We start from the raw sequence: 25,421 nt of genomic DNA, 5'->3' as shown, positions 1-25,421 counted from the left end.
CTGCCTGAAATGTTGTGCAGAGCATTTGAGACCTGAGATACAAGTAGGCCTACAAAAAACCCTGAACATACAAAGGTATCTATACACAGTCAAGGCTGCTCTGTGGTGGCTTAAAGGTGGGGTAAGCGATTTAAAAAAAATGCTTTAGAAAACTGATTCGGGCCGACTAGCAAAACAAACTTGTAGCCAATCAGCAGTAAGGGGCATGTTTACTCATGATGTGGAGGAGAGAGCGTTCAGTCCGAGCCGAGCGACAGAAAGATAGAGATGGCGGATAAAAAACAAAAGAGGAAAACGTCTGCGGAACAAAAGAAGGCTTACGATAAGGCAAGAAGTAGGACCAGTGTAAATATCGGATCAGCTTTCCAGCGCTGGAGAGAACTCAAGGAGCGGAAGGCCTGCGATCGGATGCCGAGGTTGCTTTGTTTCTTCTCGGTTTTGCTTTGTTTCACAGAACTAATCGTTGCCTGGGTTGCGTACGTATGTGCGGGGCGGAGCTATCAAAATAGGGGCGAGACCCTTTTGGGGTAGGGGCGTGTTTGTTTTGGTGATTTCAAATGTCAATATTGGCTACCAGAAATCGCTTACCCCACCTTTAATCTTTGCCTGCTCCAAATTCTGTGTAAAGACGCAATGCTGCATACAAGCATACTAAGAATATGCCTTTATTAATTGTGTATTTATAATCATTTATTTTTTGTATATACTGCATATTTATGTGTGCAGATAAAGTTCTCACGCAAAATTCTGCAAAGCTCACAACAGATGCGTACGCACATACAATTGTTTTTTTTACCTGCATTGTTGTTTTTTATTTTATTTATAAATAATTAACACTTTTGTATGTTAGGTAGTTATTCAATTTCTAATAATAGGTAAATTGTCAGTTGGTTCTAAATTATATCTTAAATTTTTAAGAAATAAATGACTCATTAAAATACATATATTGAATTTAGTGTTTCCTTAGGATATTTATTTGTTTGTTTGTCAATGTAAGAGTTCTTTCCCTCTCAGGCGATGCATTGCATTACCAGTATTGCACCTTATGTTAAATCAACCTAAGTACTAAATGGGTTGTTCTGGCTTATATTTCTTTTTAAAGCTTCCCTGTAAATACTTTAGTGTTTGTGTAGGATTAAACTAAAGTGGCTGTGCAGGTTTTTGAGTTATTAGTCGGTGAGGAGCACAGCAGGAGTAGCAGCCAAAGACTGCAGTCATATGTCCACTCGGTCTGCAGGCAGACTCAGGAGGAATCTGTACATATACTGCTCTGTCACAATGAGTGGAAAAATGAGTGCTCAAAGACAGTCTGGTAAAAGACTGAGAGACAGAGAGAATCTCCTTGTTCCCTGTCGACTAGTCTAAAATGTGCCATCTCAAAAAATGAGAAAATAACAGGCAATAAAGGTGAAACTGACAGAAAGAAGAGGAAGAAAAATGAGAGAGACAGAGCGACAGCTACCAACACAAATATGGATAAGACTGTAAATGATGATCTGTCAACACATTTTCCGTGTTTTTGCACACAAGAGGGCTCTCTGTGCTCTATGTTTAATTCATCACCATGGACTATAAAAAAGGAGGAAAATAAAAAAATGTAGTAATTCACAGCTTAACCTACTGAATTAATATAAATGTCTATTTAATAGCATTTGTGCGTATTTTACCATAATGTTGTTAATTGGAAGTGTTTTTATTTATTTATTTTGTATTTATTGTATTTATTTTTGTATTTAATTTAAACATTGGGTAAATATTATGTGGCCGGAGCTTTGAAGTATGGTCTGTGGTGATATGCGGGGGCCAATTCCGAAAAGTTTTGTAACAGAGAACATAAATCTCTCTGATATCATGACATTTTGAAAATATTCTCTCGGCTGCTTGCTCTAACTGACAATATGAGCTCACCATTCACACAATAATTTGCACTTCACCCAGAATATATCATATAAGTGCTTTAAAGCAGAGTTTTATGTTTTATGAAAGGCCATTTAATGCATCATGCTGTTAAGAGGGTTATAAGTTTTGAGTCACTCTGGATCCATTCAAGGATCTCCTGCTGACCAGAACAGTGATGTCAGCATTACAAAGTGTTTAAAAGTGGCAAATAATGACGAGTCCATTTTAACTGGCACGGGCACACAGAACCATTGGTCTTTCCAAGGCCTGTTAAACACCATCATACATAAAAGCAGGATGAAGGCTAGAGAAGGAGAGTGAAAGAGCACATACATAAACACACTTCAGTTTTCATTATAACTGAGTGTTGCTGCAAAAAAAGGTGTGCAAAATATTCAAACAGTGGAAATGTTTAGAGCATCTCGGTCCTTATTTAACGCAGGGAGGAGGATCACACATGCTTTCCATTTGCAGTAAGTGTTGGGAGCACTAAAGCAGTTGGAAGAGACCCACACTGGGACAACGGTGGGCCTACAATGGGCTTTCTCTGGTGCAGTAATGGTTGGAGCATGCTCAACAGGAATAGCTGCGGTAGTGTTAAACCTCCGTGCATCTGCCAGGAATGCTGCCGTAGAAGCAGTTCTGTCTCACTACGTCTGAGCTCCATAAATGCCTTCATTGTGCCCAAGACACTGCCAGAGTCAGACGGATCACGCCACACCATGTCCTACCACACTGTGACAGAAAATAGCCCAGCATAAGAAGCTGAAGAAAAAACAGCTAATGTTTATACAATGTTAGTCGGGGGCTGGTCAATTAAGTTCTCAGGAAAATTAGGCCTAGTGTCTAGTGGAATGATCATTTTGAGATGTCAATATGAGATTGTTACAGGAAAAAAATGAGAAAGACTGAGAAACAGAAACTGCCTTTTTAAGTTAATTTTTTGAAAAGTATATTGATGTATAACACGCACTGAACACTATCTCTATTACGCATCTGTTACTGGCGAGCTCCGTCGAGCCATGAAGGCCAGACATGAAGATTCCATGACTCTAGGTTGGGGTACAATATCGTTCCCTGTGCTTGAGAGAGGAGGTCTCTCTTCAGCGGGATAGTCCACAGAAGGGCTGCTAGCATCTCCACCAGTTCTGGGAACCACGGCTGGTTGGGCCATTTCGGTGCCACAAACAGAACGGATCTCTTTCCTTTCTGATTTTGCAAAGCACACAAGGCAGAAGTTTCACTGCAGTGAATGTTTTCGTGCTGTTCCGTGCTATTCCCCTCGAGCAACCGCATGGAGCTTCAGCCAGTTTATGTGCCACAACTTCTCCATTTCTGACCATGTCCTGAAGGCTGGTCTGCCATCGCATATGGCTCCCCAGCCCGTGCTCGATGTATCTGTCGTAACACTCTTTCTCCTGATCACCTGGCCAATAGGAACCCCGGCGATACAGAATCAAATCGTGCCAAGTGGTCATCGCATCCAAGCACTCGTGCGTCATGTGCTTGCGTGCCAAGATGAGAAGTCTGAGCTTGTCTCTGAGCAGCTCAATCTCTGATTGGTCTAAAACCAGCCAATCGACGAGATAGTTTAGGATGCACATTCCGCTCTGCTTCAGAGGATAGAGAGCCGCATCCATACATTTTGTGAACGTACAAGGAGCCAGAGATAACCTGAAGGGTAGGACCGTGAATTGATACACTATACCCTCGAATACAAATCTCAGGAAGCACCTGTGGCGAGGGGCTACCTGAATGTGAAAATAAGTATCCTTTAAATCAACAGAGATAATCTCCCGGTCTGATGTGTGAGAGGATTTGCCTCAGCGTAATCATTTTGAGCGCTCCATGAACGTCTCCACCACTGCTCCGAAGAGACCTGAGGGGTTTACGGGTGCATCCAGAAGGTCTTTTAACTCAGGGTAAGCCACAGGTGACGATCTAGCACCACAAGATTTCCCATGTTGCGGCCGATCACTCGAGCTGTCACCTTCATTGCTCTGAGGGCCAGATCTATGGTGCATCGGAGCTCTTTGAACATGCCCCACTTGGTCAGCGCCATCCACAGAAGACAGGAAGGTGGATCCTGGATTGTGCACTTGACTGCTGAGTGGCACGTTCCACGACTTTGATATTTCGTTGTGCACCTTGGGGAAAAGGGACTGGGGATCTGTGGGGTGTCCTTTTGGCTGCGGTCCGACTGGAGGTACCATTCGTCCAGACGGCTTCTGGCTGGCTCGACAGGAGGCACCCACTATAAACCGAGCTCATCAACCGTCTTGGACAGGACGCGTTGGAGCTCGACATCACTATGATGGAGGTCTACCGTGTAGCTGCCATGGGGGGCAGTATAATCCTCATCCTCAGTGCCCGCCATAGCGCCAAAAGACACCACATGTTGCGCGTCGGGGGAGGGGTGGAATTCAGCGGTCATGAAGCTCACTGGAAGGGAACCTGCAGTAGGGTGGTGAGGGGCGCGTGGGCACTGAGCCGGTGCGAGCACGTCACCTGACCCTGACAGATCCACATCAGAAGCTCGCAGCACTTTCCTCCTCGGCTCGAAAGAGGCTGCAGAGGAAGAGCGTGGCAGGGCTTGATGGGCAAGTTCATCACCTTGGACGATGGCCACACGGAGCCTGAGAGTCCAGAGGCTCATATCTCCACAGTGGGGGCAGTCCGTTCCCCCAAGTGCTGCCTCTGCGTGGACGCGACCCAGGCAGAAGACGCACGACTCGTGGATATCAGATGGTTCAATTGGCTCTGCGCAGGAGAGGCAATCGCGAGAAGTCATCCTTGTCCGAAGCTCACCGGACCAGAGCAGGGGAAGAGAAGGCATTGTCCACTGCAGCATGTAGATCTCTCTGTGCTGGTCTGCAGTCACACGTGGAGGTGAACAATTCTTAGGAAAAGAGTAGCTCTAAGCCCTGACCTTATTCTGAGTCACTCACCAGATGACCTTAAGTGTTTGCACAATTTGTTTTGTTCTAGGAAAGTCTTTTCTGAAACCATCTCCATGTGTTCACCATTCCTAAGGTCAATATCGCTGCCAGAACTGCAAATCAAAAGTTGTTGTTGAATTGTTTGTACCTGGTGGTTATGTTATGTAGGTCAAATCAGTACTTTATCTATTCAGTTTGACTGTGAAAAATAACCTTCAATAGTTCCTTAGACCAAATGCACAAGCATTAATGTCACAAAAATGATCTGATCTCTAAACATCTGTAATGTTCTTTGGTGCACAAAATGTCTACTGGAAGAGAAAGCCTCTTACTGTGAACCATATACTTTTGCTGAGGATATTAATCATTGTAATCCTGCATCTAAGATGGTCTTTGACTGGCAAGTTAAGCTCCACTCCCACATTTTTCCAGGGTTTATGTAATAGTGAGATAAACGGAAAAGCAGCTGCTGAAAAGTTTGAAAAAATTGGGGTGAAAAAATCTGTAGGAGAGAGAGGGGAGGAGAAAAGGAAAGGTCTGTGGTCATGGAGTTTGGATTCTGCTGGTTGGACAGGAAGATTCCAGCTGTAATATACCTTACATATCATTGTAATTCTGTTTGCCTTTAATCATGGGAAACAGAAAGTGTATTTTGTTCCGTTTGAGACTTTGCAGGTTAACTGGGCTTATTGAAAATGTCACAACCCTATAAATATTGTAGTCATTTTGTAGCTTTTTAAACTCTCCACAAACGTAGGCCTATGTAGTCACACATATTGAAAACAGGTTCAAGTAATTTCATTCAGATGGAGAATTACCAATCTTTTTAATTTTGTGATATGCTCATGGTTTGAGCTTACCTCAAATTACATTTATATACATTTATGTAATACATTTACATATTAAAGAGATTCGCCTCAAAAAAATAACAATTCTGTCATAATATCATTCTAATAATATTGAAGTCTTTCAAAAAATTATATGACAAACACAAAAGGAGTCATTAAACATCATATCGTTACGCCAGTAGGTGGCGATAAGTTCATGAGTGGATCATTCACTAAACCGATTTGTTCAACAACATGGATTCATTCAGAAATGATTTAGCGACACGAGTGAGTCATTAAATAATTCAGTAAACAGATTTGTTCAAAATCTGTTTCACATGGATGCATTTAGGAAGGAAACTGTTGCTCGGAGACGCGGCTTTATCTGGACTGGAACTGTTTTCATTGTCGGAGCAAAAACAGACAAAATAACTGGCAACGTTGTGTCTAAAAGCTAAGTTACTCAGTATTACCATCTTGTTTATTGACCAGTTGTATAAAGGCACCATCTCTCTTGAAATTTTGATGTTGTTTGAAATATCAAGCTGTGCTATCATAATGGACGTGATTGGTTAAACAAAGTCTCAGAACTTATCTCCTGTTGTGTTGGATAGCAGAAAAAGGTCATAAGGGTTTGGGATGAGGGTCACATGAAAGTGAGTCAATAATTTATATTTTTGGGTGAGCTAATTAATCCCCTCACCCTCTCCTAAACCAGCGTTGTTATTGTTAACTAAAGCTAAAACTATTAAAATGTAATTTTATTAATTGATATAGACTTGTCACAGAAAGAATGTTACAAATTAATGAGAATGTTTGGTTGGGTCACTATAACATCAACATACACGCTTATCTAAAGCCAGAAATATATTAAAACAGATGCTGGCCCTCAATTTAGAAAACTGAAAGATATACCATGCAGAGACCAGTCAACTCATAACATAATAGAACAAAACATTCCTCTGATGCTTAAAAAGATTGCTTTATCTAAAAGCCTCATTTAAAACATTTTCTTTTGGCTTACATGAATACCATAAAATGTTGGATGAAAACTTCTGCTGAACCATTATAAACCTTAAGGGAATGAACTGGCTTTGTTGTGATCAAAATTTTTTGGCTTGCTTCTCCCTGTGTAATAAATCATCACTAGAGGACATGATGTTCATGCTCTGTTAGTGTCCAGCTGCTAATCAGATTTCATCTAGTATTGTAATCATTCACATTTGACACTGTCACTGCACAAGTCTATTACCTCACCATTCATTAGGGTCCCCTAGTCAAATGCAGTTAACAGCTCCCCCATGAGGTCTTAAATTGCAGCAGGCCCCAAATTAATTGTTAAAACAAACAAACAAACATATGTTTTCGCTGGTATAAAACTTTCCTTGATTGAGTATTTGACCTTGTCTTCTAGTATGCTGTCATACATGCCAATGATCACTTCATATTTTATTCAGTTTTATTCAGCTTTCCATAAATTTGATGTGAAGCCCTGTAGTTTAATAGTCTGGCCTGTGGGTACCAGGCTTTTGTTCTCCTGGGGCAGTTTATGGCTCAATTTCATTTTATTCATTTGATCAGGAACCTTCTGCAAACAAAGTTTTCCAGTGCCCATATAAATTGGACAGAAGTTGCCTAATTTTAAGGTTCAAGAAATCCAATAAAGTAAATGTGATGTTGGTTGTTCCTTCTAAAAGAAAAATTCCAATTGAAAACAGCCCACATTGAAAAACACTGCCAGGGCTTCTCCTTTTGTCATGGTTATTACCCGTAGCAGTTTATTAATAACTTTAACCATATTTCTAATTGTGTGATAATTATGTTAAATATAATAGCTGCAATTTTACTTTTACATTCTAGGGACTTTTCTTTTCGATTAAAAAAAAAAAAAATCTACATCTTGAATGATGTGAAGGTACATTTTCAGCAAGTATTCATTTTTGTTGTACTATTCCTTTAAACATTCAACATCATTTCCACTGATTTATTTCTTATTTTGAATAAAGAAAAATGATGAGGACGTTGAAGATCTCAATGAAGATGTTAATTGCAGCAAAGCAGTGACAATGTATATGTAGTACCTTGGGTTCAATGGAGTTGGAATGAACCCCGAACGTCCAAAACTCCAACCTTTTATACAGTTACAGTTTACTACCCGTAATGTAAATGAAGTTGCTCCTGTCGTAACAGCTGTGGTTGAAGTTGAGACAGCCCATTGTCTGAGTTGGTTCTCAGAGTCATTTGCTGAGGATGTGATCATCACAAATGGTGCTGAAACAATATAACTGTTGACTTTCTTCTTCTCTATAATAATTAAGCCATTTTGGGAAATGAGCATGATTGAACATCTTTTGTGAAGTGAAATCTGGGTCAGGACAGTCTGTAGTTTCTTACAAAGGGATAGTTACTAATAAGCATTTAAAAGTGGGCAAAAATGTTTTTATTTACTCAACTGCTAAAAAAAAAAAAAAAAAGCTGGTTTGGTAGTTTTAGCTCGTCTCTCAGCCTGGTCGGGGTGATGTGTGTGATTTTGGAAGGGCTTATGGCCATTTCAGCAGGCCAAGCTTGGCCTGGCTTGGAGGCAAGTTTAAACCATGATTCAGCCAGCTTAAAACAGAATTTAAAAGTTGTTCTTTTTAACAAGGGTTATATCACACTTATAAGCAAACTGCATTACAAATGTCAGAGCTTATAGTTCACCCAAAAAAAGGGTGAAATGAAAATTCTATCATTAATTACTCACCCTCATGTCGTTCCAAACACGCAAGACCTTTGTTCATCTTCAGAACACAAATTAAGATATTTTTGATGAAATCCGAGAGCTTTCTGACCCTGCATAGACAACAATGCAACTGACACATTTAAGGCCCTGAAAGGTAGTAAGGACATCGTGAAAATAGTCCATCATTGGTTCAACCGTAATGTTATGAAGCTACTAGAATAGTTTTTGTGCGCAAAGAAAACAAAAATAATGACTTTATTCAACAATTTCTTACCTTCTGACACGGATTTCTTATACCTTCTGACGTTTTAGAAATGTATTCTATATTCTATAAATATATATATATTTTTTATGGATGTTATATTGTCTTTACACATTTCCTATTCTTTTTTACTAAATAAAATTTACAAAACTTTTTTTTCTTTACAAAAATAATTTTCAACAAGCATCAAATTATACAGCTGTAATGTATCTATAATTTCATAAACACAGTTTCTGGAAAAAAAGGCATATTATGCATAACATTACCATCCTAACAGCAGGCCAGCACTATTGTTGATACTCAGTATGTTAAAATTTTGGAACAGAGAATAAATCTGGGGGAGAATCTACCTTTGGTAGTATCTTTAATATGCTGTACCTGTGATTTTGCTGGCCTGATAAGTGTAGCAGTAAACTACTACAAAAATAAGTAGCAACTGAAATATGTGTTACTTTTAATGTCAGAACAATCATATAACTGCTCCCTACAGATCAGAAAAAAGTTATAATACACTTTGCCCTCTGCTGGGCCATTGTGAGAAGAGCAAGTCATCTGGCCAGTGTGCCCACTTTTGTGTTGTTCACAGCTAATTTAAATTCAGGCCCATGATTAACCATTGGAAACATCCCAACTATCCCTCATAAAGAGGCATAAATGTTTCACCATCCCAGTATGACACTGTTAAAATGCAACCTATGACCACACTATGACAAAAGACAGCCTTATGACCCACATGGTCATTGGTCATTTAAAAATAGCATGTGTCTTTTGTTACTGGCTAATGTTAAAAAGATATGGGGTGGAGGAAAGCAGATCTGAGCAACCTGTGCGTTGCCATGGACACAGGGCACTAGGAGGAATGCTCGGAGGCCCAGTGTGTTAGGTGCTCCTCCCTTCAGGGAATTTTAGTTGTTCACCTCCAGGATAAACCTGTGTACACTGATGAGGTGTGTATGACTAATGTATGAATGGAGATTGACGTTGAATTTCAGTCCTTTTTACAGCTGACGCACATCAGTGCTTTATTTGCTTGTTTGCATCCAGGAGGTTTGAAGCAGAGGTGTGGTTTACAGGTGCAAATTCAGGAAAGGCCAGTTCCCGGGTCGCCACGAGCGAGACAGATCCCTCCCCTTGCCTCTTGTCTCTGGATGCACACTCTCTGAACTCTCAAACGATTTTACTTCAACCTACCTCGATCATCTCACCCGAGTCCTACCGGCAGCACTCAGGTAGGTTTATATAACTTAAATATATACTCAGTTTATATTTTTAATACATAGAAGCCTATTGAGGAATGTTGTACTGCTTTAAAATTCATCTGGCCTAGTTTGGTGTAAAATGGAGAATAGGTATTAGATATCAGTGCAGTATGAATGCTGTTGATATTTTGATCCACTGTAGGAAGTCATTATGATTACGAAAAATAAATGACCTTTAGGATGTTTGACAAACGGTGTCACATACCTATTAGAAGTTTAATACCTGAAAATTCTTGGTAAAATTATACATGGTAGCAAGAGATTTTCCGGATACACTGATGAACTTCTGTCTAATAAACAATGAAGCAAAAATATATTCTTTAAACAAACCTTTGGAATATATATTTTATTATAGCCTAACCACACACAGTTCTTCTCAGTACATTGCGTTATTGACTTCATATGACTGCTGTATTACACTTCAACATAAGAGATGCCACATACTTAGTACTTGGAAACCTGTTCTGGCACATTCTAAGATTATTAATAGAATATTTTCCTCCAAGATGCTGTAAGGAGGGAGAGAGAATTGTCTAAAATGGTGTTATTTTACATTTATAATTTAACAGACATGTACTTTAACTCCCCCCCCCCCAAATTGGTGAATTTTCATATTGACTTCATGTTGCCTCAGAATTATGCCAGCAGACATAAACTATAATAATAATAATAATAACTGACAAATATATAATTTATAAATTGACCGTAAAATAAAGAACAACATAATGTTATAATAATTATTGGTAAAATTATGATAAATATTTGTAAATAATAAAAATAACTACACCACTAGAAATCAGCATCTGATTCAGTTATGACATGCCAGATTAAATGTTCTATAAACTAAATACAAAAACAGGACATTAATGTGGAGCCCAAGTACTTTTTACTCCTTCAAACACTTTCATTTCTGTAACATTATTACTGTTTAACTGTAGTTTTGTTGGTGGCCGTCAATATTAGATAGCAGATAAACTGGCCAAACAGGAATAACTGTGAAGTGGCGATCCAATGGAAATAGTTACTCAGTTAGTCATGTTAAGTGTGGGTGCATCTGTGCAACATCAAAATAAAATATACTGTAGATGCCAATTTCTGACATCATCATGCCACATCTATGTCTCATCAAATCATAATTTTATTTAAGTATTAATACAAGTATTTGTATGAACGTTGCTTTGTTCTTTGTGTTCTGTTTTGTCATCATTTCACTCAAAGCGTGCATCTAAATATAGTTTGGGTGTGTACATTGTATACCATACACAGAATACAGAATATTGTATGCTCACCTCCTGCTATTGCAATGTAGTGACATGGTTGAATGGTGTACATTACAGTTGCATCAAGAGGGCTTAGATTCACTTCAGTGAAAAGGACTCATGGGAGTGGAACAAAGGGCTGCTAAACAGAGGTTTCTGAGAAATAAAGACTGAAGAACACTTTCATTTTGTAGAGAGAGACATCATAGGTTTTGCTTCACACAAATGTTGATTAATTTATCTTTTGATTGATGCCAGCATTTATAACAATGATGTCTACGTATGTAATAGAACTTATGTTACATTTAAAATAGTGGAATTTTTTTTTTGCTTGTTGGCATTGTTTAGGTTTGCTGTGATATGCACACTCCACACACAGGTAACATGTCTTATTTTGGCAGGTAGAGGAACCAAACATGAAACTGCCTCTGGGCATCACACTTGCACTCTTCTTGATACTTCAGACGTTCCAACAAGCGTCCACCCAGATACCTGAGGATTGGGAAAGAAATAATGAGACTACAGGCGACAAAGGAAAACAACCACATAGTGAGGAAATAACTGCTAAACCAACAGGAGAAAGTAAGGCAGACATACAAAGCAATGTAGACGCACAAGCCAACCCAGAGAGCGGTACAGAAAATGAAGGACAACCATTTGGCACATTTAATTATAGTGAAGGAGGAGAGCAGAATTCCACAAAGTTGGATCTGATGCCTGAGCAGTCTGTTGCTGACACAGAGGAAGCTAGTTCTGAGGGTCCCATTGCTACAACAACACCACCTCCTATGATTGCACTTAATTCAAGTTCTGAGCTCTCAGATACATCAGCAGAATCCAATGAAACACTGACACAGGACACAAATACCTCCACACCAGAGCCAGAACACACAAATGAATCTACTCTTATTGACACATATACCAGTCCACAACCTGAGACTACCACAACAGAGAGCAGCCATGATGAATCGGGTTCTGGATATTTGCCCTCAGATGATGTACCCACCAACAGCACTACTAAGAGTCCGACCACCACAACAAAAGATGAAAGCGTCCAGAACAAAACTACAGTGAGTCCAACTGAACCACCAGTACACAGAACTACAACGGCAGTAATTCCACCGACCGTCTCTAAGGACGTCATGACTCCTGCCCCAGACAGTGAGGATACAAACCAGACCAAACCTACTGACACCAGAGGGAATTCTGAAAGAGGTTCGAATCACAAACCGGCGTCAGTCAAGTGTTATTAATAATAAGTGTGTTTATAACAAAGACTAAATTTAATTGGATGGCTGAGGAGTTTTGTCATTAGATATTAATTATTCAAGTACCCTACTGTTTAAAAGTTTAAGGTCAGTACATTTTTTTAAGCAGCACAACTGTTTTCATCTTTGATAATTATAAAAAAATGTTTCTTGAGCACCAAATCAGCATATTAGAATGATTTCTGAAGGATCATGTGACACTGAAGACTGGCGTAATGATGCTGAAAATTCAGCTTTGCCATCATTTTCAAATATATTAAAATAGAAAACAGTTAATTGTAAAAATATTTCACAATACTAATATTTCTTACTGTATCGTTGTTTAAATAAATGCAGCCTTGGTGAGTATAAGATTTCTTTCAAAAACATAAAAAATCTTGCAGACCCCAAACTTTTGAACAGTGGACATGATAAAATTATAATCCAAAAATATTTAGCTGAAATTGAATGCTCGCTCGAAATCTGTGACACTGATGGTGTTTTGACCTTTTATAAGCATTATTTCACTCCCCATTTCCATAGCACAAAGATCACGCAAATCTTTTTATTTCATCCCTCAAGCTAACCCTCATTCTTGGCTTCTCGATTCAGTCATAAAATACATATTTGCTGCTGTTCCTCGACGCTGGGTTGGATTTCAGGCTTTGTTTGTCCTCTGCTCTGGGCCAGAGTGTCTAGTTACTGACACCTCACCTTCCCTCACAATAAGAGTGGTGTTCACCCTGCAGATATTGGGAGGGGCTCCTTTCAAGGTCAGGGGTGGACCAATGTGACACAGAACACCGCTCGAAATCTGTGACACTGATGGTGTTTTGACCTTTTATAAGCATTATTTCACTCCCCATTTCCATAGCACAAAGATCACGCAAATCTTTTTATTTCATCCCTCAAGCTAACCCTCATTCTTGGCTTCTCGATTCAGTCATAAAATACATATTTGCTGCTGTTCCTCGACGCTGGGTTGGATTTCAGGCTTTGTTTGTCCTCTGCTCTGGGCCAGAGTGTCTAGTTACTGACACTTCACCTTCCCTCACAATAAGAGTGGTGTTCACCCTGCAGATATTGGGAGGGGCTCCTTTCAAGGTCAGGGGTGGACCAATGTGGCACAGAACACCTGACATTGCTGGAGAACAAATTCCATGATCTTTTTAGTGAATGTAACTCTAATCGATCTGTGTCCAAACAGCATTATGAACTAAAAAGAAGAGGTCATATTTGCATATTCAGAATTATTTTTTATATATTTATATTTTATGGTTTTGAAGTATACTAATAAATTGGAGGAAAATGACCGGCTTTAAAAAAGTTCTTTAATAATTGAAAAAGACCTCTGATGGTGTTGGTCTGATTTGATTCATGACTATTTTTAAGCAAGTAACTCCATGTTAAAGGCAACCACAATATTACACAACCCAAAATTAAGTTTTTAATTGCTAATTTGGTCAAGTGTTGCTTCGTTGTTACAATAAACATGAAATATGTCTTTACAGGTTTATCTTCAGATGTTTCAGATGTTACCGAAAGCAAGAAAGGGCAGGCATGGACTGTTGTCCTAGTCATTGGGATTATGGTGGGGGCCCTGGCTTTGGGAGCATTTATCATCCTGAATCGAAGAAACAAAAAAGACTTCTCACACAGAAAACTGGTGGAAGAGATGTCACCTGATCCAGGTAAAATAAAACTAACCTGTCATTATTTGCATCACTTTGAACCAAGATCCAATTGAATACATGTGAGGGCATATGAATATATCACAGAATCATGTTTTCACTGTGATACTCTGATTCACATTGTTTTGTCTCATCTTTTCAAAGTTCTCCGACTGGACAACAGTGAGCCACTCGACCTGAAGTTTGATGGATTTGGTTACTACAATCCAGGACTACAAGGGGACAACATCCAGATGACCAACTTTCCACAGGGACATTCAAAATGAGAACAAATCTGTGATGCCAAAGACATTTTTTTTAATGTTGCAGCACCCATGTGAAGACAAAAGGATGTAATTAAGAAATTATTGTAATTTTTGCCAAATCAATCATAAGGCAATTTTGCATAAATGAACAATCAAAACATTTTTTTTTAATGTTTAGTAGTGTCTTTTGTTTGAATGTTTTAGACTATCTGAAAGAAGAATATTTCTATACTGGGCACTTTTTGTTTGAACTGCAAAGTGTTGGATTGTATGTCTGCTTCTATCTAATTGTTCAACAAGATTGTTTACATGACAATTACTGTATCATGTCAAAACCCGTATATGCAAAATGGTGGAATTGATCAGCATTATGACACAGCTTCACTATGCACAACAGTTTTGTTCTAGAAGATCAAGATTATGTCACTGAACTGGGAGAACATCTATTGGCGTTTTGCCTCGTTGAATTTTCAGACACAGGCCTAATACCTTTCTTCTGAGCCTATAATATGTTAAGATTTTTTTAGTTTTCAAAAGCTTTAAACTAAATAGAGAATAAACGTGGCAGTAGGTTCTCAGATTATTATAAATAACAAAAGGATAAAATAAGGCTTGTCTCCGTGTCTGATTATTGTATAATCAAGGTATTATTAAGAATACTTGAAGCAGTGTGATCTTGCTTGCGTCCTCCAGTCCTGTAGATGGCGCAGATTCCTTCCGAACATAAAAACACATTTTGATAAACATGGCAAAGAAGAATGGAGGAACCTGGCTATCTAATTAATAGTAGTTTATTATGGAAGGTCCGGTCATGATTAAAACTGAGAAAGTTTTACATTTGAACAGCTCAAAGGGTAGAAAGGTCCGTGTGGTTCGGGAGCACTATGTGAGGGAACAGGTTCCGTGTGGAAGCTCCCTCTGTCAAGCGGACTGTCATAACGGTAAGGAGAACATGGGCCAGCCAAACATCAAAACACCATGAAATATGTGGTTTATTATCATTATAGAGAATGGATCAGCATACCAACAGAACTAGATAGCTAACAGTAGTTAATCTTAAATTCAGTGGTCTTCACATTCTGTACTGAGCTATAGCTTTACGAATTGTTAACTTGGATCGACTCAGAAATCTTTGTATTTGGCTTATTAGAGTGTTTCATAATTATTGGTGACTTGATGTGGTATAACGCCCTCTGAATGGATCATCTCATACTAGTTTAGGTTGAACTTAATGTAGATGTTTAGTAATGGAACAAATCTAAGTTTACAGGTTGTCCTACTTAACCCTTTATTCACCCTACTAATTAGGTAATGACCAGTAATTTACCTTAGAGAATACCTCAAACATGGAAGCATTAATTGCAGGATGAAGTACCAAACAAAAGTATTTATTGTCATTAAAACATCCGTCAGTAAATCTTGGTAGTTTGGTAGTTCATCCTGCAAATACTGTTTGAGGTATTCTCTTATTGTGTTCCCAGTTTAGCTAATAAGATAATAATGGTTTGCATTGACCGTTTGTGCTCCAATAGACGGGAAGGTGCTGTCTGGTGATGTGACACACTATGTGGTTCCCGATGTCGGAGTGGTTCGGGATTTCCTGGAGATACTGGAGTTCAGGGAGCTGCAGGGGATTGTTCTGACCCAGACAGCCTACCAGACTGTTCAGCACACCCGTGGACGCCGGTAAACCCCTCAAATATCTTTTTTTGACATCAGATTTACTTATTAATTAAGCCACTTACTCCTAGTATTGTGTGTGAATAAAATAGGAAAATTCCTTCAGGAAATTGGAAGGGTTAGTTCTACAGGTTGCTTTCATAGTTGCATTTTGTTTCGTCTTGCACAGGCAATATAACAGACTGCGCGCTTTACTGAAGGACCCTCGCCATGATTGTGTGCTGTTTGCCAATGAGTTTCAGCAATACTGCTACTGCCCCAGAGACAAGGGCGAGTCTCAGGACAAATGGCATACAAGGTCCTGACTGTCCAGTATTACACTTTCTTTTATGCATTGTTTACTTTGAGAAAAGAGTAGTGAGAGTATTAATAGACTATAGAGCAGGGGTTTTCACAGACATTGGGCCTCCCTTTTAACACAACATACACAATGGTGCCTCTCCACCCCCCTAATTTTTACTTATTTTCAATAGTATAAAAATACTTTTTAATTTTCATAACTTAAGTTGCAATATATGTAAAAAGTGCAACAACAAAAACCATGCAAGGAAAAAAATACATTTGTTTAAAAATACATCAGCTTGTAACACTCCAAAGAGAAAGGAAAACCTCAAATCGCATCATATGACCCCTTTAATACAAATTATTGCAAATGAAGCTGCGATACCAAACAGGGCCACAGGGAGATGCCAAAAGAGCACTAAATCAGAATCATTAAACCCTCACATACTCGCTTCTTCGGCCAACATCCATTATAAAACACCATGATGATTATTGTAACCACCTTTCTCCCCTCTAGCGATGGCCCTGGTGGGGGTGCACAGGGACTGAAGTGGCCAGGCAAGCCTCCAACCTCCCCGAACCTGAGCATGCTTGTGGTGCTGACACTGTGGGAAACATAACTATGTCCCTTGTCCAAAAAACTGCTTCTTTTAGTTTTTTTATGTATTATTTTTTATTTTCCGATAATGTTTTGATTGAAACTATTAATTATTTGTATTTATTTTTTTTACCACTCTGCACGGCTTCCTTGACATGCTCTGGTGTGCCCCACACTTTGAAAACCCTGGCTATAGTCTAATAGAATATTCATTTTGAATCAACCTCTGAAGTGAAAAGAATGTCATGCACTCTGACTTTTTAGTGAACAATATTTTTTTTAAAGCAAGTAAACCTTATTGAGAAGTGAGAGAGTTGCTTCAGTGATCACATAGACACTTCATAGTATTAGAAGCGAGACCTGAGCTGAAGGAAAAAAAAGATAACTCACGGGAAAGTCATTTTAATGTGTGAACATGATGTTGATTCTGTTACAGAAATGTGTATAATGCAGCAGTTTGGTACTATAATCATCTAGCTGGACTCCAGCCAGTGGTCATGATTACAGAAGATAGTGATGCTATTTCAGAATTTAGTGCCTTAAACAGTGGAGTGTATGTCATCTCAACTAAGGTATATTCTTTTATTTTATTTCCTATGAAATCTGTAGTGTTGAATTATCAATATCTTTTTGGATTCAGATTAGACGTTATCCATACAAATGTTTAACTTAAAAAAAAATTTAACAGCTTGGTTTAGTATGTTGTTGAGACCAACATACTTGTCCCTTGGTAACACCAGTGAACTGTATTGTAGGAGTACCTGTTAAGCTTCTGGCCAGACCTGCAGGCCGCCTATGATCTGTACAACTCCATTGCTCAGACCCTTCAAGAGCGAGAGAGTGAAGGAGTGGAGAAAGTGTACACTGAGCACCTGCCTGCAGAGGTGCTGGAGGCTGGTATAAAATCTGGCAGGCACATCCAGGTAAGTGCCCCACACTCCTGTTTAAACTAGATCTCTTTCTCGGTAATGGCTTATGGAGACTACATTCCAACCCACTCCTTTCCCTTAAAGGGCATCCTCAGTGTGAACAAACATCGAGCACAGCTTGAAGCCTTTGTCCGTTACGAGGGTTCAGTCAGCAAAAATACAGGTTGTTACCAACATACTTGTATCAGTCGTTCAAATTATTTTTCTGATTACTAAAGCTCTTATTGATACTGATGGTGTTCTGGTCTTTTACCTTTGATACTGCCTGTGTGATCATGCGTTTTAGAGCTAAATAGTGATGTGCTGATCAATGGAGCAAAGCATCGTAACCGGGCGGTGCATGGAGACGTGGTTGTCATAGATCTGTTGCCCCGTAATGAGTGGAAAGGCAGGACTATGGCACTAACAGAGGGTCAGGGGGAGGAGCAGCCACTGGAGGACACACAGAGTCAGCCTATGCCCTCAGGTAATCATGGGTACATGATGATTACAATTGGTCTAGAACATTCTGAACACAACGTGAAGATTGACTGATACACAGGATGCAGACAGATAAATGGATTTACACATACACTGGTGTCCAAAAGTCTGAGAACCACGGTTGAAAATGCTTTTATTTAGTGTTTTTCTGTATATATATATATATATATTATTTTTTTATTATTACAAATGATATTTTGTGTTTGAGTGAAAATTTTATTGAAAAAGTTTGGTTTCGAATGACAACATTTCCAAAGTTTCAGTGTGGGAGCAGGTTTTTGAACCTAACTGTAGATGGCTGTATAAGTTGCGGTTGTTTTTTTGACTCTCTCCTCTCTTTCCTGTAGGCAGGGTGGTGGGTATTCTGCAGAGGAACTGGAGAGACTACGTTGCGACTTTTCCTCCTCTTGAGGCGGTGCAGTCACAGAGTCGAAATTCACAAAAGATTCTGGTTATTCCATGGGACTACCGCATCCCTAAAATCCGTATCAGCACACAGCAGGCTGAGGCTCTGCAGGTGGAGATATAATCCAGCATTTTAAATGCATTATGGTTTCCAATAGTCTAGATGAGCAGATCTTTTTTTGCAGCAAGTGTAATGTTTACATTATTGTTGACACCCTTTGTAAGTACTCAAACCTTCAGTAGACTGGCTGAAGAACTACAAATAATTACTTTTATTCAGCAATCATGCGCTAAATTGATCAAAAGAGACAGTGAAGATATTTATAATATTACAAAATATTTTTTAAATAAATGCATTTCTTTTGAACTTTTTATTCATCAGTGAATCCTGAAAAAGTGCGTCATGTTTTCCACAAAATGCAGCACAACTGTTGTTAATGGTTATTATATTATCATATTATATGATAAAGTTAATTTTAAAATATATTAAATATGAATATATGAAATCTTACATGGCATACTTCTCTGTGCAGAATCAAAGAGTGATTGTGCGTCTGGATTCGTGGGAAAGTACTTCTGTTTACCCCACTGGCCACTGTGTGAGGGTGCTGGGGAAAGCTGGCGAGCTGGAGACTGAGATTCAGACCATCCTGGTTGAGAACTGCATCCATGTTCCAACATTCTCAGAGGCACAGGTGGGGTCATATAGTGTCTGCATCTGATTCGAGTCAATTCAAATGTTTAAATTGTGATTTTGCCTTATGAGAAGAGTGAATCCCCAAAAGTGAAGTCTTCAAAAAGGTACAAGGTGTATTACTATAAAAATCAGTGTTTTTGAATGTTTCTTTAGTTGCGAGAGATGCCAGTTAACACAGAGGAGAACCCATGGCAGATGGACACCAGTGAGATATCCTCTCGGCGGGACCTGAGAGAGACACACCTGGTTTTCAGTATCGATCCCAAGGGCTGTGAGGATGTGGATGATACCTTGTCTGTGCGGACTCTGCCTGGGGGGAAACGGTTAGAGCTGGGTGTCCACATTGCCGATGTCACTTACTTTGTCAGGGAGGGCTCTCTTACAGATCTAGAGGCACGGTCAAGGTATGGAAATTTGCCGGTTATTCAAAATATAGTGGTGGATTAATAGAGTATATTATTGTTTAGCGTATTTATTATGATATGTTTATTTAATTGGTTAATCTCCTATTTTGATGGTACACTTAATAATGAAGAATAATGATGGTTCATACACTAAAGTTCAAAATTTGAGGGGTTTTGAAAGATTTTTTAAAATGTTTTTGAGTCTCTTATGCTCACCAAGACTGTTTATTTGATCAGTAGTACAGGAAAGACATATCGTGAAATGATATTACAATTTCAAATGTATTAAAATACAAAACAGTTATTTTACAATGTCATTTATTTTTACTCCATTACTCCAGTTTTCAGTGCCACATGATCATTCAGAAATCATCCTAAAATGCTGAATTGGAGCTTAAGAAACGTTTCTCATTTCTTCTTATCAATTTTGAAAGCAGTTAGGCTGCTTGATATCTTTGTGGAAATCATGATACTTTTTTAGGACACTTTGGTGAATAGAAAGTTCAAAAGAACAACATTTATTTGAAATATGAATCTTTTGTAACATTGTAAATGTTTCTACTATCACTTTTGATCAGTTTAATGTGTCCTTGCTTAATAAAAGTTTACTGACCCCAAACGATTGAACGCTAGTGTATGTTTATTATCACATTTCTGTGATGAATGTGGATTTGTGCATACATTAATAAATAAGTTGCATCTCTCTTTTCTAAACCCAGGGCAACCAGTTGCTACCTGGCTGACCGCAGGTACGACATGCTGCCAGCAGTGCTGAGTGCTGATCTGTGCTCCCTCCTTGGAGGAGTGGACCGGTGAGTAACACACAAACCTTTCCTTGCTTTTTGAGACTTAAAAAGTGACCTAATATGCTGCTGGAATCTGACTTCGATAGAAAATAACAGGGAATCGCTCTGTAATATCTTGCAGATATGCCATGAGTGTGCTGTGGGAGCTGGATGCTGAGACTCTGGATGTGTGTACGGTTTGGTACGGTCGCACTCTAATCCGCTCCTCCTATCAGCTTCACTATGAGCTGGCCCAGAGTCTGCTGAATGGCGAGGAGATTGAGGTACCTGAGCTAAGCCAGCTCAAGGGTTCTCAGCGGGACCAGAAACAGGCTGAACTCTTGCAGGCCCTAGAGACCCTGACGAGGGTGGCCAGACATCTCCGTGCACAGAGAGATAAGGGTGGTGCTCTGGAGTTGGAGGGGGTGGAGGTGAGGGCTCAGCTGGATGAGGAGAAGAACATTACAGCCCTTGTGCCCAAACAGCCTCTGGAAGTTCATGAGACTGTGGCAGAGTGTATGATCTATGCCAACCACTGGGTGGCACGCAAGATACAGGAGAACTTTCCACACCAAGCTCTTCTGCGTCATCACCCACCACCCAAACAGGAGTTCTTCAATCACCTCATCGGCTCTGCCAAGGCCCGTGGCTTCAGTATTGATACTAGGTAAACAATAATTTACAAAAGTTTGGGTAACATGTTCTTGAAATAAGTCACCAAGGCTGTATTATTTGATCAAAAATAGAGTACAAACAGTAATATTGTTAAAGCTGCAGTCCGTAACTTTGTGTTCAAAATGTACAAAATTTTCTTCTTCTTCTTCTTATTATTATTATTATTATTATCAGTGTTGAAAACAGTTGTGCTGCTTAATATTTTTGTGAAAACATTTTTTTCAGGATTCTTTGATGAACATAAGGTTCAAAAGAATAGCATTTATTTGAAAACGAAATATATAGTAACATTTTAAATGCATTCACTCTTAGTTTTGATTAGTTGAATTCATTCTTGCTGAATAAAAGTACATTTGAACAGTATTGTATATCTAAATAAAGATAGAAAAAAAAAACATGGTAAATGTAATCGAATCATAATATAATCAGTATGTTCGGAGATAGATTGCATGCATGCATTTATATTTACGTGTGTCTGCATTGCTTCATCTAGGTCAAACAGAGCTCTTGCTGATTCTCTGGAACAAGCTGTGGATCCTCAGGACCCCCTGGTGAACAAGTTAATGAGAATGATGGCCACCCAGGCAATGTCTAATGCCCTTTACTTCTCTACAGGAGCCTGCCCAGAAGAACAGTATTATCACTATGGTACATGCCTTTCATTCTGTCATCATTACAGATAATTTGTAATCTCATTATTACAGTATAGTATGAATAAACATTCTACCATGACTTAAAACCTCCATAGACATAGTGGCATTTTGATCAATCTGCTCGCTAGAACTAAGAAAAAGATGAAAGCATGAATCGGGTTTTGCTGTTTATGTCATTTTCAGGTCTTGCTCTGGATCGATACACTCACTTTACCTCTCCAATCAGACGCTATGCTGATGTATTAGTTCACCGGCTGCTCATGGCTGCTATTCAGCTGGAGGAGAAAGGATCACTAAGCAAACCCTTCGCCAGTAACAAAGAACTTGAGGAACTAGCTCAACATATCAACAATAAAAACAGAGTAAGTGGGGGCCATTAGCTTTTGTATCAAATATTTCATTGTAGTAAACCTGCAGTAACATGATTGTCTGGGAAATTACCCCAACACTTCCTGCACTCTCTGTTTGTGTGACAGGCAGCACAGCATGCACAGAAGCAGTCCACGGAGCTTTTCCAGTGCCTCTACTTCCGAGACAAAGACTCACACACAGATGAGCGCTGTGTGGCTGATGCTGTGATCTATGCTGTCCGAACTAATGGTTTTCTGGCCTTCGTACCACAGTAATGACCTGCTTATGGAATATTACTTAGTGTTTGGACCAAAGAAAATGTTAAACACAAAAAATTAAGAAAAGTGTACACTACTATGCACACTCTTATGTTCACCAAGGCTGCTTTTATTTGATCAAAAATACATTAAAACAGTAATATTGTGAGGTATACATTTAAAATAATGTTTTCTATTTTAATACATTTTAAAATGTAATGCATTTCTGTGGAAAGTTGCATTTTCAGCAGTCATTACTCCAGTCTTCAGTGTCACATGATCCTTCAGAAATCATTCTAATATGCTAATTTGGTTCTAAAGAAGCATTTCTTATTATTACCAGTGTTGAAAACAATTGTGCTGTCTGTCTTTGATGAATAGAAAGTTAAAAAGAACATTTATTTGAAATCGAAAGCACAATGTTTTGTAAGTTAAAAGATTAAGTTAATGCTGAATAAAAAAGGGAATTAAAAAACGATTACTTTCTTTCAAACAAAAAAATCTTACTGACCCCAAACTTTTGAATGAACTGTACACCAAAAATAGCTCCTGCATATAATGTGGACATGATGTTTGATTTCAAGCTGCTGTAACACTTATCTATTCACACAGGTATGGTTTGAAGGGAGCTGTGTATCTTAAGAATCGAGAGGGTCAGGTGGTCAGTGTCGATGGAGATGGAAGGTGTGAGTGGAAGGCTGGGATATTGCAGAGATACCCTGACAGGATCAGCACCTGTACCAGCACTGGAACTCATATATTTGACCTCTTTGACCACGTTACAGTAAGTACATTCTCAGCAAACAGCAAAAATCACATTGTTTGTGGCACCTTTATTTGGACCATCATAGATATGTGTCTGTTACATCCTCTGACATGTTTTCCTCCTTCCTTTCATGCCCGTCTTCCTTTGCAGGTTCGTATCTCTGTAGAACCGTCTCGTTGCCATGCCGACAGCTTGTGTCTGGAGCTTATCAGCAACAAGCCCCATTGTGCTGTGCAACCCGAGTCACAGCCAGCTGGTCGCGGTCGGTCTGAGCTGGTTCAGGAAGTGGTGCGCTGGGCAGAAGAGGCCTCGCTCCAGGCAGAGGAAGAGAGGGGGAGGAAGTCCAAACTGAGCAGGGAGGAGAAGCAGTTCAGACAGAGCAGAACACCAAACCTCTATGTCCTGTTACAGGAGATCAGTGAACTTGCCCTACTGGATCTGTCCGTCTGTCAAATCAGAAATACAGAGGAACAGACTTGCACTGCATCTTCTTAGCTCTTTACTGCTGTTTTTACAATTGACTAGAAAGCTTTAGGGATGGTTTTGTAATATTTGCCATGGACTTTCATTAAAGTGTCCAGATGTGAACAAAAATGAGTTATACTTACTCAGGATTTATGAACACTGGCTCCTTTGCTTTGTCCAATACATGATTTCACTAGGGGAAAAGGTTCTCCAGATGCTATTATTATTATTATTATTATCACAGATAACATGATTTGGGCCTGTTTTTGTGGTTAAATGGGCTCTTTTGCTGAGAAACCAGTAAACTGATCAGATTCTTCACCTTGGTTTCCTGTGAAGCCAATGGCTTTATATTTGAAGGCCAGCTTTTGGACTGCAAATACACTAGACATAATCTTCCTGTGTCAAAGTTTTAATAGCAATGAGTCAAATTAAATTAAATGAAAAAAATATTTTTTAAGAAAAACCAGCATGTAACAAATATTTGAAGCATGATTATAGATTTCCAAAATGTTTGCATTGTTACTGCTTTTATTAATATTTTTTAGAAATAATGTATTTTTATATGTAATGTTTTTATGATCCACATTTCTTTTTCTTCTATGATGCTACTGAATCAATGTGCAAGACACTTAATCTCCACTAAAGGCTGGAATACACACTACACAACTTTTGCCCCAATTTAAAATTAACTAGTTGCACAGAATCAGTCTTGAGCTAAAAAAAACAAAAATAATTGTAACGTTTCATTTGCCATGTGTCTCCTAGCAACAAGGTGCATATTTATTTTGTGTTCCGAATGACTTTAAAGTATGGCAGTGTGTGATCCTTAGTTGATTAGTATATGATGCCTAGTGTTTTAAAATCTGTTCAGATTGTAAAAGTTGTGTACTATGTACTATAAAATACAGATCTACACAAATTACATCACATAAAGGGTTTTATACATTTTTATTCAGAAAAATTGACACTGAAATAAGAGAACAGGGATAAACGTAACTGACAGTAACATTAGAAGGTGATGACAAACTGACATTTTCAAAAAAAATAAAAAAGGAATGGGTCAACCTCAAAAGCTCTCTTTGTCCTGTAGTATTGTGTGCTTACATTAGGACATTATAATAAACTAGCCAATAATAAGAAAGTGATTTTATTCTCAGGTTCACACTAAGCTTACTGTGAACCTGAGAATAAAATGATGGGAAATGTTTTGAATATGAGCAAATATATTTCAAAATCCTCACAGAGGATAAAAGATATGACAAAATGCAAGCACGCTGAATTAGATTGTGTTTATAAGATCATTAGTGGTGATCAAGCCCAAGGTTGGCATTGCAAAACATGCCAATGAGCTGCAAAAGATATATGGCATATGACGGAAGATTTTATAAGGTTAAATGTGAAAAAGCCCGACTGATTGTAGTTGCCCTTCCCAAACAGACTCTTAATTTATTCATAGTTCTCTTGCTACAAAAGGGGAGGATTGGTTCAATTGCTATCATCATCATCAACTATGCCATTTGGAAACAGACTAGCACACTCATTATCATATAAAGGGGAATTCTGAAGAGCAGCTGACTTTTGTTTGAGTGGCGTTTGTGCTGAGGTGCTCTGTTCGAAAGTGGCCTGATTCTCTTGACTGAG

The 25,421-nt window shown here is 38.8% G+C and overlaps 2 protein-coding genes across 2 annotated transcripts; both read left to right on the top strand.

The window, feature by feature from the left end:
• The first annotated feature begins 5,929 nt into the window (after positions 1 to 5,929).
• LOC107755104 (mucin-15-like) lies at positions 5,930 to 14,472 on the top strand. Its single transcript, XM_016571777.1, has 4 exons — positions 5,930 to 5,953; positions 11,569 to 12,382; positions 13,926 to 14,105; positions 14,250 to 14,472. The coding sequence occupies exons 2-4, from the start codon at positions 11,584 to 11,586 to the stop codon at positions 14,369 to 14,371; spliced, it is 1,101 nt and encodes a 366-aa protein (XP_016427263.1). The 5' UTR covers positions 5,930 to 5,953; positions 11,569 to 11,583; the 3' UTR covers positions 14,372 to 14,472.
• A 526-nt stretch (positions 14,473 to 14,998) lies between these two features.
• Positions 14,999 to 23,906, top strand: LOC107755103 (DIS3-like exonuclease 1). Its single transcript, XM_016571776.1, has 17 exons — positions 14,999 to 15,291; positions 15,883 to 16,036; positions 16,200 to 16,328; positions 17,347 to 17,482; positions 17,666 to 17,833; positions 17,924 to 18,002; positions 18,126 to 18,305; positions 18,667 to 18,836; positions 19,258 to 19,419; positions 19,575 to 19,825; positions 20,545 to 20,637; positions 20,753 to 21,277; positions 21,779 to 21,933; positions 22,122 to 22,300; positions 22,415 to 22,560; positions 23,159 to 23,330; positions 23,463 to 23,906. The coding sequence occupies exons 1-17, from the start codon at positions 15,147 to 15,149 to the stop codon at positions 23,805 to 23,807; spliced, it is 3,189 nt and encodes a 1,062-aa protein (XP_016427262.1). The 5' UTR covers positions 14,999 to 15,146; the 3' UTR covers positions 23,808 to 23,906.
• Positions 23,907 to 25,421: the final 1,515 nt, after the last annotated feature.

Source organism: Sinocyclocheilus rhinocerous, unplaced genomic scaffold, assembly GCF_001515625.1.
Source record: "Sinocyclocheilus rhinocerous isolate Xijiao unplaced genomic scaffold, SAMN03320098_v1.1 scaffold591, whole genome shotgun sequence".
Lineage (NCBI taxonomy): Eukaryota > Metazoa > Chordata > Actinopteri > Cypriniformes > Cyprinidae > Sinocyclocheilus > Sinocyclocheilus rhinocerous.
Note: the sequence above shows the minus strand (reverse complement) of the source record. Positions and strands in the feature narration are given on the sequence as shown.